Source organism: Heptranchias perlo, chromosome 9, assembly GCF_035084215.1.
Source record: "Heptranchias perlo isolate sHepPer1 chromosome 9, sHepPer1.hap1, whole genome shotgun sequence".
NCBI lineage: Eukaryota > Metazoa > Chordata > Chondrichthyes > Hexanchiformes > Hexanchidae > Heptranchias > Heptranchias perlo.
In genome coordinates, this window is record NC_090333.1 from 70472485 (window position 1) to 70490885 (window position 18401).

The window sequence follows — 18401 nt, forward strand, 5'->3', positions numbered from 1 at the left end:
GCAACCTTTCAGATAATGAAGCAGTCCATGCCTGTGTGCAGCAAGTCCTGGACAACATCCAGGCTTGTACTGATAAGTGGCAAGTAACATTCGCGCCAGGCAATGACCATCTCCAACAAGAGCGTCTAACCACCTCCCCATGACATTCAACGGCATTACCATCACCGAATCCCCCACCATCAACATCCTGGGGGGGGTCACCATTGATCAGAAACTTAACTGGACCAGCCTCACACATACTCTGGCTACAAGGGCAGTTCAGAGGCTGGGTATTCTGCGGCGAGTGACTCACCTCCTGACTCCCCAAAGCCTTTCCACCATCTACATGGCACAAGTCAGGAGTGTGATGGAATACTGTCCATTGCCTAGATGAGTGCAGCTCCAACAACACTCAAGAAGCTCGACACCATCCAGGACAAAGCTGCCCGCTTGATTGGCACCCCATCCACCACCTTAAATATTCACTCCCTCCACCACCGGCGCACTGTGGCTGTAGTGTATACCAGATGTGCTGCAGCAACTCGCCAAGGCTTGTTTGACAACACCTCCCAAACCCGTGACCTCTACCACCTAGAAGGACAAGGACAAGGGCAGCAGGCACATGGGAACAACACCACCTGCACGTTCCCCTCCAAGTCACACTCCATCCCGACTTGGAAATATATCGCCGTTCCTTCATCGTCACTGGGTCAAAATCCTGGAACTCCCTTCCTAACAGCACTGTGGGAGAACCTTCACCACACGGACTGCAGCGGTTCAAGAAAGCGGCTCACCACCATCTTCAGGGCCATTAGGGATGGGCAATAAATGCTGGCCTTGCCAGCAGCGCCCACATCCCATGAATGAATTTTAAAAAAAGCTGAGGTTCTCTTTATGCACTTTATTCTTTTCTCCTCAACCAAACTTTGAATAAGAGAATCGCTGACAGATGCCAAACTGATTTTGACTTTTTGTCAGCCTGCATTTCCAGTGAAGCCTCCGCTTTGAAAGATTTAATCAGGGAGCACTGGGAATGTTCACTTGTCTTACCTTAATCATGTGAGAAATGCAGACTTGGAGTCCAGAGATTCAAATGTTTATTTGCCAGCTTTATTTTATCTTGTTTTTCAAGCTAAATAAATGCATTTTGTTAGTTTTGTGGAGGAGGAAAGGGAAAAATACACACAAACGATTGCCGAACTGTCAGCATTTTCATTGTTTGATGTTGCTGACTTGTTGGACTGTGTAACTGTGACCTCTGGTGAACCTTCTAGAAATGTCACTTCATCCTACAGAGCACATGACTTGATGTAGGACCAGGAGAGCAAAAAACAACTGGCATATAAAAGTTAACCATACAGGATAATTGATTGTGATTGTTCTTATTGAAAACATGACCGTACAAAATGGTTCTGGCAGGAGGTTAGTAATTATCTATTACAAAAGTTCTCTATTTTATATTGCCATTAATCCGGACAGTTACTGGAGCTCTGAAATCTGACTGCCTTCCTTTTAGAGGTGGCTCGGTTTAATTCACTGTATTTGAATGGACTTTTCATGAGAATATTCTTTGAAAGTGCCTTTTCATTCTTCGTACAGTGTGGGAAATCAGTAGCTTGCTGTTGCCGTTTGTTTTTCATACTGCAGGCTACCATGACAGATCTGTGGCCAAAAACTTCAAATTGCAAACGTGACTTTAAAGCAACAGTGTGTTTCCAGGTTCCACTGGTCATGGTTCCAGTATAAACCTGCCATGCTTTCTTTGGGGGAAGTGGATAAGCCCCATGCTCTAGAATTCCCTCCCTAAGCCCCTCCATATCCCTCTCCTCTAAGTCTCTCCTTAAAACCCACCTCTTTGACCAAGCTTCTGATCACCCCTTCTAATAGTGCCTTCCTTGGCTTGCATCTATTTTTGATTATGTCTCTGTAAAATGCTTTTGTGATGTTTTTGAATGTTAAAGTGCTGTATACATGCAAATTGCTGTTGTATACTATCCATATCTGTGTCTTTCAGAATTAATAAACTTGCTTCCATGACACCTGAAATAACTTCTGAAACATTGCTCAGTCTCCTTGCAGCAAGCGACAGTGTGATGTTACGAATTTTGGCAAAGCAGACAGACAAATGCAAACTACATTATTTTTACCAAGTTACTCTTTAAATGATTTAACAAGATTCTTACAGTTCCACTATTTATCCTTCTGTGCTCCCTTTCTGTTTCTTGCAGGCTTTCTCTTGATTCCTGTGTGCTTGATTGCTTAACCTTCTGTCCTGCTTGACTTTTCTGTCTGGATTTCTTGCCCTTCTTTCTAACCTTTTTTTTGCTTCTTTTCCTTCTGTGCTTTCGCTTTTGTCTCTTCCTCCCATATCCCCACCAGATTGCAAATGGTCACAGTTGAAGCTTTTCCTTTCAGCAAGTATCAGTTTTATTGCTGCATCTGCTATCAGCCAAGTAACATTCTTCACTACAAAGAAAGATTCAGCAGCAACATATAAGGTTGGATGAGAGTGGGGAGTTGCAACACAGAAACTGAGAGGTACAACTATTGCTCCAGACAAACTCGTTCTGTGTTTGATCACAGGCATTGTTGTGGAAAATCAGCGAGGGAAATGAAAGAGCAGCCTCAGATAGTTAAAAGACCAATTTCAGGACATAACAAGGACAGTCGTTCTCCTCAAATATTTGCGGACCCTTATTGGGTATTTGCATTTCAAAGTTGCACTGTGTTTTTGATTTTTACTGTGTTTTTTGATGATTCTATGAAGCATTGTTGATTGGTCAGCGGGCAGGCACAGAAAGAGGGTGAAATTATGTAATGGTAGTTAGAGGCAATGGGGCAGGAAAAATAATTTGGTTATAGCTAATTGAGAATCATTTTATTCTAACTGTAGAGAGCTAAAATATTCCTAATAACTTTTGCATGTGAATTTCTTTACAATATATGTCAACCTTGTATTTGTCATCTCATAGTTTTAATTAAAACAATCTCCTTGAGATTTATTGTTGTAAAAGAATGACATGAAGCATGAGTTGTGCAAAATTCAACCAAATATGAAGCATCAGCTAAGATTTCCTTACAAAAAGTGGAAGCCCAGTAAGGGAATGGGTCCTTTCTTGGTGTTGGGGATTTGGATTGGAGAATCCCCATTCTTTCCTTTTATGGAGTCTGTTTATTCTTGGTTGAATATTAGTCAAGTAAGTATACTTTCAAGGTTTCCGCAACTTGCCAAAGAAAAGAGTTTGTTTATAGGTTTATAAACAAACATGACATTACTATTCCAAATAGAGAAGCCCAATGGGCTTCAGAAGATTATAGGCGCAGTGTAACTGACGGAAGTACAATAAATGAAAGTCAACATATTCTAACATTGCCTGTAAAGTTGTAGGCATTGATTTTGTACTAACTCCATCTGATTGTGTTTCAGGATTCAGTGAAGGAATCTGATCAGAAAGTCCGATTTGGTGGGCCTGTAGTCAGCAGCCTTTATCAGGAGGAGATGATCAGGTACGTTGATTTGAATGCTTTTACACATGACCAAATTCTTATCTTCTATTTAAGAGAAGCATGTAACCGATTGGGCTGAAGTTCCGCAATTACTCATAAACTGAAATTTATCAATAACAACTTGTATTATGTAGAACCTTTTAGCATAGAAAAATGCCCCGAGGCGTAATCAAAAAAGAACTGCTGGACAGTTACTTAGACATATGCTACACTGTATTCTTTTTGTAGTTGCATCCTGTATATAATGTGTTCTGATGCGCCAGATTAAATTTTGGATTCAGAATAAATTCAGCTGCTTTCAGAAGTCTATTCTGAATGACACCAGGGTCACATGATATAACTTACCATTGGTGCAGCACTACCCTTACAATGCTACAGTGAAGTCTTCGAATTTTAAAATGTGTAATATTTAAACATACCTGAGTTTTGCCATGTCTCCAATTCTATCATTTAATTTGACTTTAATATATTAAGGTAAAGCCTCAATATATCTAAGTAATATGGGCATGGTCCAAGTATTCTAGACTCTCCACTGCTGGTGGCTCACATTTACTACAGGTAAAATACCTGACTATCTAAACTTGGTCCAGCAACAATGGGCCAGAATTTACTATCATGAACATAAGAAATAGGAATAGGAGTAGGCCATATGGCCCCTCGAGCCTGCTCTGCCATTCAATAAGATCATGGCTGATCTTTGACCTCAACTTCACTTTCCCGCCTTAACCCAAATACCTTTGATTCCCTCAGTGTCCAAAATCTATCGCTCTTAGCCTTGAGTATACTCAACGACTGAGCATCCACAGTCCTCTGGGGGAGAAAATTCCAAAGATTCACAATCCTCTGAGTGAAGAAATTTCTCCTCATCTTGGTCCTAAATGGCTGACTTCTTATCTTGCAATTATGACCCTTAGATGTAGACTCTCCAGCCAAGGGAAACAGCCTTTCAGCATCTACGCTGCCAAGCCCCCTCAGAATTTTATGTTTCAGTGAAATCCCCTCTCATTCTTAACTCTAGAGAGTATAGGCCCATTCTACACAATCTCTCGTAGCACAACCCTCTCATCCTAGGAATCAATCTGGTGAACCTTCGTTGCAAGTATATCCTTCCTTAGTAAGGAGACCAAAACTGTACAGAGTAATCCAGATGTTGTCTCTCCATCGCCCCATATAATTGCTGTAAGACCTCCTTACTCTTGTACTCCAACCCCCTTGCAATAAAGACTAACCTACCATTTGCCTTCCTAATTGCATGCTGTACCTGCATGTTAACTCTTTTGCGATCCGTTATTTATGCGTAAATGGTACAGCAACTTCAGGCAAGGAGCAGATGTACGGTTAAATGTGAATATCCAAAAGTTGCTGTCCAAGTTGCGCCACTCCACCGCTAGCATGGTGAAAACAGCAGCTCGCTCTTAGCTTCCCAGTTTTTTTTTTAGTAACTTGCTGTAATTGCCCATTAAACTCACCACAGAAAGTTAAGTCTTGTCATTACAAACGGTAAGTACCGCGTTAATGACTGCTAATCAATCTCTTTGGCACGGAAAATTAACCCTTACAAGTATGAATTTTTCAAGGAGATTTTAAAAGTATCAAATTTAAAAAAAAAATTCTTACTTTTTCTTTGTCTCTTTCTCTCTCAATCTAATCATTCTTTCCCTCTCTGTTTCTCTTTCTGTACCTGATTTGACATTGAATTCACCCCCCCCCCCCCCCCCTTTCTCAGTGCTTCTTGTGTTTATTTCCCATCCTTAAATCTGATTGCTTAAGGAGGTACACAGTTGCTTGCCCTGTTCACTCAGGTCCCAGATGCCTTGTTTCTCTCGCTGCGATGTTATCAGCTCGCACTTTCAGCAACTTTGTGGGCAAAAATCTTTTGAGCTGAAGGATGCAGCGGCAAATCTAACTAATGGCAGATGCCCTGCTACAGTAAATGTTTTTGCACCCTCTTATTGTGCCTTGGGTGCCAGTCTCCTGCTCTCTACTTTTTGACTACAGGTCAGCATAAGTGTGAGACCAGGGATTGGTCTTTTGGGACACCTGCCACTAAGTCCAGAGAGCGTAGGTGTGGATTAGCAAGCGCCCAGGTTTAAGGTCCCCCCCAAATGTGCAGGGATTGGTCCTGGGGTTTAGCCAGCTAAAACCAGCACTGGTAAACATCCTGCTGTTTCTCCAGCGAGGAACATCCTACCTTTTTTGACATTGGCTTGCAGGGTTTTCTGAGGGGGCAGAGTTCTAGCCTGATGTGTCAAGTGTATTTCTCAAGATCCCTTTAGTGAGCCAGACTGGCTTTCATTGCAATGTAAAATGCAGCAGTCAAGGTTAACGGAACAAAAAATTTCAATCATGATCCATTGCATAAAGCTGTATGTTCCCGGTGTGTTTGGCCACCTAACTCCTTGTACTTGAAAGAAAAAGCATAGTAAAAATAGCACTGTGCAATACTTAAATGTTATTTTGTTTATTTGCTTGAATAAATCCCACTGACTTCCTCTTCTACTGTTGACATATGCACAAACAAAATGAACACCGAGCATCCTGGTTATTGAAGGATTCCTGCCAGGATTAATCTCTATGAAACTATGATAGCAGCTTCTCCACTCAGGTGGGGAGATTCAAATATTCTGTCATATGGACTGTATTTTTGTTCACTTGCAGTTTCTCCAAGTTGAACAGTTTCATTTCTAAATTATCTGTTCATTCCTTGAAATGTCCAATAGAGATAATCATATAATTGTGTTCATTACAGTCTGTACTGCCCTCGTGCAGTTCTCCAAATTCAAGCTCACTTGTGTTTATTTTTGATCAGTTACATTTTAACAAGTACAAAATTCACAACGGAAAATCGTGACTCTTTAGACGATACTTGTCCACTATTCTTGTTTGTCGTTTGAGGCTGGAAAAGTGCGTAGGTCCATCAGAGATTGCCTAGCGAGCCCAATTTGGAAATAGTGCTAGCTTGCCCTTCTTCACCAAAGGTTGAACGAAGTAATGACTGTTGAACATCTTCCATTTGTTTACTGTTCTGACCTTCGTGACCTGCTGAGCTGTGACGACATCATGTTTGACGTTGAGTTTGAGATAAAATCAATGATAGGAGCAGAAAATAAAACTCTAAATCAAAGTCGGTACAATTCTAAAACACATATCCATTGAAACTAGATAGATTTTCTTCTTAACTGTTTCATTCGTTTAGGGTATGTGCATCTTAGTAAGTATTACTAATTTAGATAATTAAAAACGGTGAGATCATGCAGCTTTTACCCTCTGCTACTGGGTGATTCCCTCTCCCTCCATGTAACATCCCTGATTTACAGAATATATAGTGAGCTCAGTGAAATTTCACATGAATGCCAGCACCAGTCAATGTCTGCATTTGACAACCAGCTCCATTTTGAAATGATGTAAAACAGGAATGTGCCATGTTACTGGTTATAAAAGTTAACAAGAAAAAACGCACCTGTCCATTTTGGGGAACTGTGTGCAATGGCATTTTTGAGCTGAACTGGGTGAGGGATTTTCAATGTTAAATTCCTTTCTATCTTTTAGATACCACGTTAACTCGGTAAATGTTGTAGATGTCATTTTGGCTGTACATTAAGTCTTCAACACATGTCATCTGTCAACATTAGAAAGACAGTTGGATGTTTGGCAAAAGTTGAAGCCCAGTGGTCGAAACCTTATTCGCAAGATAGATCAAGATTATAGCTCATCTATCAAGGAAAAAAAATTAGTTTGCTTCTCCTTTCTTTGATTGAATTTAAGATTAGCCTCCACTATCTTAATTGGAAGATAAACTCATGTACTGATCATTCTTTCCGTGACATCTGTCCTAAATCGTCTTATCTTTAATAAGGGTTTCCATAACTTTACCCATAATGGACATCAAACTTACTGGTCTGTAGTTTTCTAGGTCACTTTTGCTACCCTTTTTTTAAAAAAGGGTAACATCTGCCTTTCTCCTCAGGCAGTTTTCCTTGCACATAGCATAAGAAGTAAAATAAGTGAGTTAGAAGCACAAATTCAGCTTAAAGGGTATGATGTAATAGCCATTAGAGACCTGGCTACAAGCTGGACATGATTGGGAGGTAAATATTGCAGGCTATAGGATCTTTAGAAAGGATTGGGAAAGGAGGGGGAATAGCAATACTGACAAAAGATACAATTACAGCAGTTGAAATAAGGGAATTCAGTAAGGGTGATCATGCAGTGGAAACACTGGAATGGAGTTCAGGAATAGAAAAGAATGCAAGACTCTGGTGGGAGTCCACAGACCTTCAGTCAGTGGTGATGATGTAGTGGAGGGGGTTGCATAATTATGGAGATATGGGAAGCTTGTAGCAAAAACAAAGTGGTTATAATGGGAGATTTTAATTTTAACATGGACTGGGAGCAGTAGGGCAGCTCAAGTGGCAAAGGCAATAAATGTTCAAAATTTATTTGGGACAGTTTTCTAGAACTATGTTTTAGAACCAACGAGGGAACAGTCCATACTAGATTTAGTGATGAGTAACGAACCAGAATTAGTTAACAATCTGATGGTAAGGGAGCATCTTGCTAATAGTGACCATAATATGATTGAATTTGCTGTTAAGTTTGAGAGGAAGAAGGGAGAGTCGCAAACCAGGGTTTTAAATTTTAAGTGAGGCAAAGTTCGAAGGGATGAGAAATGAATTGATCATAGTAAACTGGGCTGAACTGTTAATGGGTAAACCTGCAAGTAAATAGTGGGAAGTGTTCAAATAAATATTTGGTACAATACAAAACTAGTACATGTCCCTAAACGTCAAAGGCTCCACTTGTGTAGTTAAGCAACCATGGTCAACAATGAGGTAAGAAGGAAGAAAGAGAGACTTTCATTTATACAGCACCTTTCATGACCTCAGGACGTCCCAAAGCGCTTTACAGCCAATGGAGTGTTTTTGAAGTGTAGTCACTGTTGTAATGTAGGAAACATTAGGTAAGGTAAGAGACAGTATCAAGCTAAAAGAAAAGGCTTATACAAATGTAAGGAGAAGTGGCAATCCAGTGGTCTGGGAGAGCTATAACAAGTAACCAAGGGATACAAAGAAAGTAATGAGTTGCAAAGAGGGAATTGGAAGGGATATCAAAGTTGATGTTTACCAACGCTGATTATAAGGACACTAGCAGCAAAGGGGCACCATCTGCTCAAATAAGTACCTTTACAATAAAGTTCATGGGACAGCTTAAAAACAAAAGGGAGTTGCAGCAGAGCTGTCATATAGCAGTGATAAGAAAGATTATAAAGGGACAGAGTCTGCTCGTAGGGAACCATGGTGAATCCTCCAGAGAAGAAAGACGACCTCGGCTGGCACAATTCCCAGGACAGAGATAATCATTGTCCCATTGAAAAGGTTGCCCCATAATGGAAATGTCGCGCAGTTTCCTCTTATGGTCATGCTGCAAGTTTGCTAGCACTTGAAGTCTGTCATAAATAAAAATTCAATTGATTTATTAAAAAAAAGTGTTTAGTCATGTCTGATTCAGCGGGCCTGAACGCAAATGATATTTAGAGACACAGTACGTATCATTTGACTAACAGGGAGTGTTTATGGATGTTGCAGCTGTGGACGTCCAGAAGGCATTTGATAAGGATCCACACAAAGGATTATTAGCAAAAATGAAAGCACACAGAATTGGACCTTGTGACATGGGTTGATAATTTGGTTTAGAGCTAGGAGACAGGGGGTATGGATAAGTGTGTGTGTTTACAAAGGGCTAGAGACAGGCTAAGTGAATGGGCCAAACTGTGGCAGATGGAGTTCAATATGGGAAGAGTGAGGTTATCCACTTTGGATCCAAGAAAGACGAATTGGAATATTTTCTTTATGGTGAGAGACTAGGTGCTGTGGGGGAGCAAAGAGTTTTAGGGTCCATGTACACAAATCACTAAAAGCTGATGCACAGGTACAAAAAGTAATCAAAAAGCTAATTGAATGTTGGACTTTATCTCAGACTGTTGGAATTCAAAAGTGAGGATGTGATGCTTCAATTGTACAGAGCCTTGGTCAGACCCCATCTGGAGTATTGCATTTAGTTTTGAGCACCAACCTACAAGAAAGATATATTGGCTGTGGAAGGGGTACAGTGTGGATTCACCAGAATGATACCAGGGTGTTAAAGATGAGGACAGATTACATAAACATGTATTCCCTTGAGTTTGGAAGGTTGAGGAGTGCTCTAATTCTGATCTTTAAAATTATGAAAAGATTTGATGGGGTTGACAGAGAAACTATTTCCTCTGGTGGGGAATCCAGCACAAGGAGGCATAATCTTAAAATTAGAACTTGGTCATTTAAGAATGAAATGAGGAAGCACTTTTTCATGCAAAGAGTAGTTGAAATCTGGAATTCTCTCCTCCAAAAGACTGAATGCTGGGTCAATTGAAATTTTCAAGACTGAGATTGATAGATTCTTGTTAGGTATGGGTATCGAGGGATGTGGTACAGATCTGCCATGATCTAATTGAACAGGCTCGAGGGGCTGAATGGCCTGCTCCTGTTCCTATGTTTCTTGTCGCTAAGATTGAGAACATCCATTCGGCTGCCTCTGCCGCTTCCCCTTTGCCATGTGGCTGGCTCTTCCTCTGTTTATTTTAGAAAGTGGTTACTTGCCAGTGCCCTGGATCAATGAATCAGTTACCATGTTGTATACAGGATGTGATGTGCTGTTGTAACCTGCCCAGGTGCCTGGGAAAGATTCAGTTACAAAAATAAATAAATGAAGAGCTGCCAGCATTAATGGTAATGGGTGTCTCAGGTGCCGATTCCAATTGGTGAACCAGCATTTGTAATTTCCAGCCTGTCTGCTGAGCTGAAACCTTTGTATGCACTGGTCTTCACACAAAGCAAGGAAAGTCATCCCTTGCTGGTATACGCTGTGGTCATGATACTGTTGTCTCTGAATTACCCTCCTCTTCCTTGGTTCATTATTCAGCTGCAAGTATCCCACTGTTGAGTCATTGTAAAAATACAGTACTTATAAGCACTGAGGAAACTGCCTTAATTGACTTTGTAGTGTATGGTCTATGAGGTCAGGATATAGTTACAGCCCAATATCACACATCTGAAAGCCAGTATCCCTAACAAACCACTAATCCAACCCCCACCAACCTTACGTGTGCACTGCATTTCTTAAATTCAGCCATTTAACATGTTTCTCGTTTATATGCTCATTTATAATGAATCAAACACATGAGTAAGAAAGAAGAGCACAAATTTTGCACTTCAAGCCCTATGATTTCTCAACAGTTGTAATGTTCCAACACTGAGAACGCAGGACTTGAAATGCAGAAATCATAACCTTTGGTTATCTGCGATGAAAGTCAGTGGTTAAGCACGAGCGTGTAACCCTCACCGTTGAAGAGAATCTCTAGTATCAAGCAGCTGGATAAAGAAGAGCTGGGATCCCACTTGGCTAAACAGTAGAGGATTGGGGAAAAAACCACCTCTGATATATCAAGGAAGCTGCACTAAAACTGAATAATTTAGTCAACATTGCAAATTTCTTCAAAGTGTATGAGAGAAGAGACATGCATGGTGCAAGTGATGAATGACTGGACAAGCCCATGTATGTGTGATTTCTTTAGAAATGGAGTGAAATGACTCTATCTGCTTTTGGCGAAGACCCTTCAGCTAAATCAGAGAATTGGAGGCTGAAATAACTGCAAGGATGGCTAACAATATTCCAGAATCATGTGATATGCAGGCTCCCTTTATAAGGGGGAAAACCTTTCTCATCTAATGAAGTGGCAGTTAAACCCTTCATAGAAATATTTAGCTGATTTGACGAGAGAGAGAGAGAGGCTGATGACTGAGCAACCAGAATAATGTGTGGATAAATTCCAACTTGTTTGAAGACTGTTTGTTGTCTTTTGGGTTCTGCTACTTTTTTTTACTTCAGATATTCTTGGTCTCCGTTGCTAATCCAGTGCTATAACCACATGGCTACGGTACCTTAAACGTCCGTAGTTATACAGATTGTGCCGGAGGACTGGAGGATAGCCCATGTTAAAGAAGGAAGAGAAGGATATACTGAGAGACTAACTGGTCTATATTTACTCAGTTGTAAGCAATCTTTTGGAATCCATAATTCAAGATCAAATTAGTGAGTACTTAGCGATGCATGGGATAGTCAAGGACAGTCAGAATGGAGTTGTTAAGGGCAAATTTGTCAAACACGATGTAACAGTTTTTTTTGAAGTGGCCTATTGGATAGATAAAGGGAATGCAGTAGATGTAGCTTATATGGATTTCCAGAAAAAGTGTTTTATAAGTTGCCTCATGGGAGTAATTCAGGAGTATGGGTAGAAAGTTAGTTGATGGACAGGAAGCAAAAGGTTAAGTTTAATGGTGCAGCTCAAATTGAAGAAGGGTTGGAAGTCTACCTCGGTCAGTGTTGGGACTACTTATCTATTTATATCAATAGATTATTTTGACTTCAGGTGGAGGGTGCTTGATATTGAAATTTGTTGATGACAAAAGTCAAGGACTTGCCATACAGTGAGGAGGACTATAAAAGAGCTCAGGAGAGTATAGATTGGTTAGCAGAAAGGGCAGATAGATGGCAGATGCAATTTAATACAGAGAAGTGTGAGGTAATGCATTTATGGAGGGAAAATACGAAGAACAGGAGTATACACCCCAGGAAAGACAATGAAGGGTGTGGAGGAACAGAGAGATCTAGAGGTGCCAATACATAATTCCTTAAAAGTATGAGTGCCGTTAGATAAAGTAATAAAAGAGCAAACAGGGAATGCAGTTGGAATAGAATTATAGAATGGTTACAGCACAGAAGGGGGCCATTTGGCCCATCGAACTCGTGCTAGCTCTTTGTAAGAGCAATCCAGTTAGTCCCACTCCCCTGCTCTTTCTCCGTAGCCCTGCAAATTTTTTCCCTTCAAGTATTTACCTAATTCCTTTTGAAAACCACAATTGAATCTGCTTCCACCACTCTTTCAGATAGTGCATTCCAGATCATAACTACTTGCTGCGTTTTAAAAAAAAAGTTTTTCCTTCTGTTGCCTTTGGTTCTTTTGCCAATCACCTTAAATCTGTGTCCTCTGGTTCGCGACCCTCCTGCCACCAGCAACAGTTTCTCTTTATTTACATATCTAAACCCTTCATGATTTTGAGCATTTCTTACAAATCTCCTTTACCTTCTCTGCTCTAAGAAGAGCAACCCAGCTTCTCCAGTCTATCCATGTAACTGAAGTCCCTCATCCCTGGAACCATTCTAGTAAATCTCTTCTGCACCCTCTCTAAGGCCTTCACATCCTTCCTAAAGTGCAGTGCCCAGAATTGGACACAATACTCCAGTTGCAGCCAAACCAGTGTTTTATAAAGGTTCAACACAACTTCCTTGCTTTTGTACTCCGCCTCTATTTATAAAGCCCAGAATCCTGTGTGTTTTTTTAACCACTTTTTCAACCTGTCCTGCCACCTTCAAAGATTTGTGCACATATATCCCCAGTTCTCTGTTCCTGCACCGCCTTTAGAATTGTACTCTTTAGTTTATGTTGCCTCTCCTCATTCTCCCTGCCAAAATGTATCTCTTTGCACTTCTCTGCATTAAATTTCATCTGCTATGTGTCCGCCCATGCCACCAGCCTGTCTGTCCTCTTGAAGTCTATTACTATTCTCCCCACCGTGTACTACACTTCCAGGTTTTGTGTTATCTGCAAATTTTGAAATTGTGCCCTGTACACCCATGTCCAAGTCATTAAGTAAAACTCTATCACTCTAATATATATCAAAACATAATCAACAAAAACTATACTGAGGTTTCCATATTTAGCATTTGCTACAGTGTCCTGCTGAGATGTGGGCTTTTGCCCTGTTTGTAGTTGAGTTGTAGTGCCTGGTTATGTTCTGTAAGTTTAAAACCTGTTTTCAGCTTGCTCACAGATGTGTGCTGGATGTGTTGTAATGGAGGAAAGCCCACAAAATTTTTAAAAGCTGCATTTTAGCACCTCGTTTGCTTTATTTCCATATTATAGCAGTCAACATCCCCGAGAAAATCGTGACAATAATACGAGTGTAACAGATTGCGGAAAGGAGGTAGGCAGTTCCTCTGGTGGCACAAAATTCAGCTTGTGCCTCTCCCTGCAAATTTTTATACACTTTTTTTTACTTTAACAATTGCAGTGTGCACTGACTTTTATTGCTGGTTCAACAACAGCAGCTTGCATTTATATAGTGGGCTTAACATAGAGAATGTCTCGGAGTACTTCACAAAAGGGGTAGAAAAACTTGATAGAAACGATGGGCTTTGCGAAGGTTTTTAAAGGTGGAGAGAGATGAAAGGTGAAGGGGTTTAGTGAAAGAGAAATGATGCCTTTAGTCTACATAATGCTCACTTAGAGTAAGGCTTGACTGATCCATGACTTGATGCAAGACAGGCATATTGACAACGTAGAGGTAGGCAAGGGGCCAAGAGAATTGGTAGAGAGCTAGGGTTGGGTATCATCGGCACACGTGGGGAAGCCTACCCCATGCTTGCAAATGATGTCACCAAGGGGTAGTGTGTGGATGAGGAAGAGGAGCGGACCAAGGATCGATCTTTGGGGGACTCTGAAGGCAGCTAGAGAAGCCATTGCAGGAGATGCACTGGTTCCGTCTGGGCAGGTAGAAGTGGAACCGCGCGAGCAGTCCCACCAAACTAGACAAAGGACAAAAGCTGATGGAGGAAGATGATGATAAGGGATAATGTGTTACATTTATAGTCAGAGGATGTAATTCGTGACTTTTGCCAGGTTAGTCTTGGTGCTATGAGAAGGGTGAAAGCTTAACTTGGAGGGTTTTGAAGGAGGAGTTTTGGGGCAGGTGGGTACATAGCTGGAATGCAACATGTTAGAACAGAATTTTAGAGAGGAATGGGAGGCTAGAGACTGAGAGGACCGCTGGTTTAAGGGTTCGTATTTTGAGGAGGGCGATGACTGCAGTTTTGAAAGGGAGGTTGGTTCTTGCAAAAAGGGAGACGCTAACAATGTCAGATAGTATAGAGACCAGGAGGGATCAAGAGTTGAGTGGGGAGTGAATGAAGGAGTAGTTGGTGGGATTTACAGGAGAAAAGTTTGGAGAGGGCAAGGAGTGGATGGGAGAAACTAGTATTGAAGGAAATCTGAGTTAAAGTGACTGGGACAGTGGAGGGAGGTTGGAAATGGAGGGAGAGGAAGGGACGGAAGTAGGTGCTCAGATGATCGTAATCTTGGAAACAAACAAATTCACGAGCTTTGTGCATTTGGTGTGAGGGGAATTGGGTTTGAGGAGGCAGTTGGGGAAGAGGAACCTTGGGTTGTCCATCAACCTACAGGAACCTAAACATTTTTGGCAGGGTTGAAACTGCAGAATAGGCTAGAAATTACAGTTGGCAATAATAGCATATGAATGTTTGACACGTTTGAAGTATCCCTCGTAATTTTAAGAGGCATTAAAGACTTTATTTTAAATGGGTGAGTGCCTATATTAAAATAGCGTTCAATACCAGTTATCGCCAAAAGTAATTTCTATCCTTTAAATATTTTGCATAGAATTTACAACACAGAAACAGGCCATTTGGCCCAACTGGTCTGTGTCGGTGTTAATGCTCAATACGAGCCTCCTCCCACTTTACTTCATCTCGCCCTATCAGCATATCCTTCTATTCCTTTCTCCCTCATGTGCTTATCGAGCATCCCCTTAAATGCATCTGTGCTATTCACCTCAATTACTCCATATGGTAGTAAGTTCTACATTCTAACCACCCTCTGGGTAAAGAAGTTTCTCCTAAATTCCTTATTGGATTTATTAGTGACTATCTTATATTTATGACTTATATTGCTGCTAATTGGGATTTCTGCAGGTAGTGTCATGAGGTTTCAGTTCACCATATCTGGGGCTAGGTATTTATTTTTGATAACGGGAACCTCAAGTTTTGGACTCCCCCATACTTTGAAACATCTTCTCTACATCTACTCTATCAAACCCCTCCATAATCTTAAAGACTTTAATTTTAGGTGACCCTGTAGCTTTCCCTTTTCTAGAGAAAAGAGCCCCAGCTTGTTCAATCTTTTCTGATAGTTATAACCTGTCAGTTCTGGTATCATTCTTGTAAATCTTTTTTTGCACCAGCTCCAGTGCCTCTGTCTCTTTTTGTAATATGGATACCAGAGCTGTGCATGGTACTTTAAGTATGGTCTAACTAAGATTCTATATAAGTTTAACACAACTTTTCTGCTTTTCAATTCTATTCCTATTCAGAAAATGTTTGAAATGCACAGCAGGTTTGCTCAGCATCTAAAAGAATAAATGGAAAGTTAATGATTTGGTGTGACCCTTCATCAGAACTCTGTTCTAAGGTTAGTTTTGATATTGACTCACCTTTGGTTCCGCTGAAGATGCTTAAAACTAACAATCATTTGCTTAGAACAGCTAAATCAGCATAGTGTCAAGCCAGGTAATCTCCCATCTGTGGGCCCAGGACAGGGGCGCTGTGATAGTGAGCCAGTTTTGTTTTGTGAATGTGGAATTTGCTGCTAATTGGGATTTCTGCAGGTAGTGTCATGAGGTTTCAGTTCACCATATCTGGGGCTAGATATTTATTTTTGATAACTGGAACCTCAGGTTTTATTGACTACTTTTATTTTCATGATTAAAGTGTGCATAACCCTTCTGGGGTAAATTAATTTTGGCTTGAAAGGCAGTATTATAAATGGCTCCAGAGTGCCATCAAATAAAATGCCAGAAATCAAGTTATTTGGTGGGGAGGGGTGGCAGGGAGGAGTATGCTTGCTGCAAGATAAGTTTCAAGCCCTAAGTGCATGCATGCCCCTTTCAGAAACTCACAGCTGCAAACTATGCTTCTGTGTACTTTAGATTTTTTTTCCCCCCTGAAATGAAAGTGACGGCATGTTGAATAGGATAACAACTGAAGATTGACTCCTAAAATCGTACGGCACAGAAGGCGGCCATTCGGTCCATCGTGTTTGTGCCGGCTCTTTGAAAGAGCTGTCCTACAAGTCCCACTCCCCTGCTCTTTCCCCAAAGCCCTGCAATTTTTTCCTTTTCAAGTATTTATCTAATTCCCTTATCCAAGTTATGACCAGCCTGTATCACATTGTACTTTGTCTAACCCCTTGTCTTCTCCCATCCTAAGGCCTAGCTTCAGGGTTGTTTTTGAAGCTGTTGGTTAGCTTTTGCTGGTTTTCTAGGTTGGCCCATATGTTGAAACAAAACTATCATCATGGAAATAAACGGAGTTACTGCCAATTTTGTTTTTTCTCCTTGCAATATGGTTTTGTTTAGCTGCTGAAATGTATGTGTACTATACCCACAGCCTTTCCAAATATGCTACTTGTGAGGAGGAGAACATAAGAACATAAGAAATAGGAGCAGGAGTAGGCCAATCGGCCCCTCGAGCCTGCTCCGGCAGACCATTCAATAAGATCATGGCTGATCTGATCCTAACCTCAAATCTAAATTCATGTCCAATATCCTGCCTGCTCCCCGTAACCCCTAATTCCCTTTACTTCCAGGAAACTGTCTCTTTCTGTTTTAAATTTATTTAATGATGTAGCTTCCACAGCTTCCTGGGGCAGCAAATTCCACAGACCTACTACCCTCTGAGTGAAGAAGTTTCTCCTCATCTCATCTCAGTTTTGAAAGAGCAGCCCCTTATTCTAAGATTATGCCCCCTAGTTCTAGTTTCACCCATCCTTGGGAACATCCTTACCGCATCCACCCGATCAAGCCCCTTCACAGTCTTATATGTTTCAGTAAGATCGCCTCTCATTCTTCTGAACTCCAATGAGTAGAGTCCCAATCTACTCAACCTCTCCTCATATGTCCGCCCCCTCATCCCCGGGATTAACCGAGTGAACCTTCTTTGTACTGCCTCGAGAGCACGTATGTCTTTTCTTAAGTATGGAGACCAAAACTGTATGCAGTATTCCAGGTGCGGTCTCACCAATACCTTATATAACTGCAGCAATACCTCCCTGTTTTTAATATTCTATCCCCCTAGCAATAAAAGCCAACATTCCATTGGCCTTCTTGATCACCTGCTGCACCTGCATACTAACTTCTTGATTTTCTTGCACGAGGACCCCCAGATCCCTTTGTACTGCAGTACTTTCCAGTTTCTCGCCATTAAGATAATAACTTGCTCTCCGATTTTTCCTGCCAAAGTGCATAACCTCACATTTTCCAATATTGTATTGCATCTGCCAAATCTCCGCCCACTCACCCAGCCTGTCTATATCCCCTTGTAGGTTTTTTATGTCCTCCTCACTCTCTACTTTCCCTCCCATCTTTGTATCATCTGCAAACTTTGATATGTTACACTCGGTCCCCTCCCCCAAATCGTTAATATAGATTGTAAAGAGTTGGGGACCCAGCACCGACCCCTGCGGAACACCACTGGCTACTGGTTGCCAGTCCGAGAATGAACCATTTATCCCAACTCTCCGCTTCCTGTTAGATAACCAATCCTCCACCCATGCCAGAATATTAGCCCCAATCCAGTGATTCTTTATCTTGAGCAATAATCTTTTATGTGGCACCTTGTCGAATGCCTTCTGGAAGTCTAAATACACTACGCCCACTGGTTCCCCTTTATCCACCCTGTACGTTATGTCCTCAAAGAACTCGAGCAAATTTGTCAGACATGACTTCCCCTTCGTAAAGCCATGCTGACTTTGTCCTATTAAATTACATTTATCCAAATGTTCCGCTACTGTCTCCTTAATAATAGACTCCAAAATTTTACCCGCCACAGATGTTAGGCTAACTGGTCTATAATTTCCAGCCTTCTGCCTATTACCCTTTTTAAATAAGGGTGTTACATTAGCAGTTTTCCAATCTGCCGGGACCTTTGCCGAGTCCAGAGAATTTTGGAAAATTATTACCAAAGCATCC

General features: G+C 41.2%; 1 protein-coding gene across 1 annotated transcript in view; it reads left to right on the top strand.

Annotated features, from left to right (window-relative positions):
- Positions 1 to 18401, top strand: part of LOC137325530 (acyl-CoA-binding domain-containing protein 6-like) — a 178780-nt gene that overhangs the window by 40483 nt on the left and 119896 nt on the right. The window contains exon 4 of the mRNA XM_067990734.1: positions 3407 to 3486. Within this exon, the coding sequence (XP_067846835.1) occupies positions 3407 to 3486 (80 nt within the window). The remainder of the gene's footprint in view (positions 1 to 3406; positions 3487 to 18401) is intronic.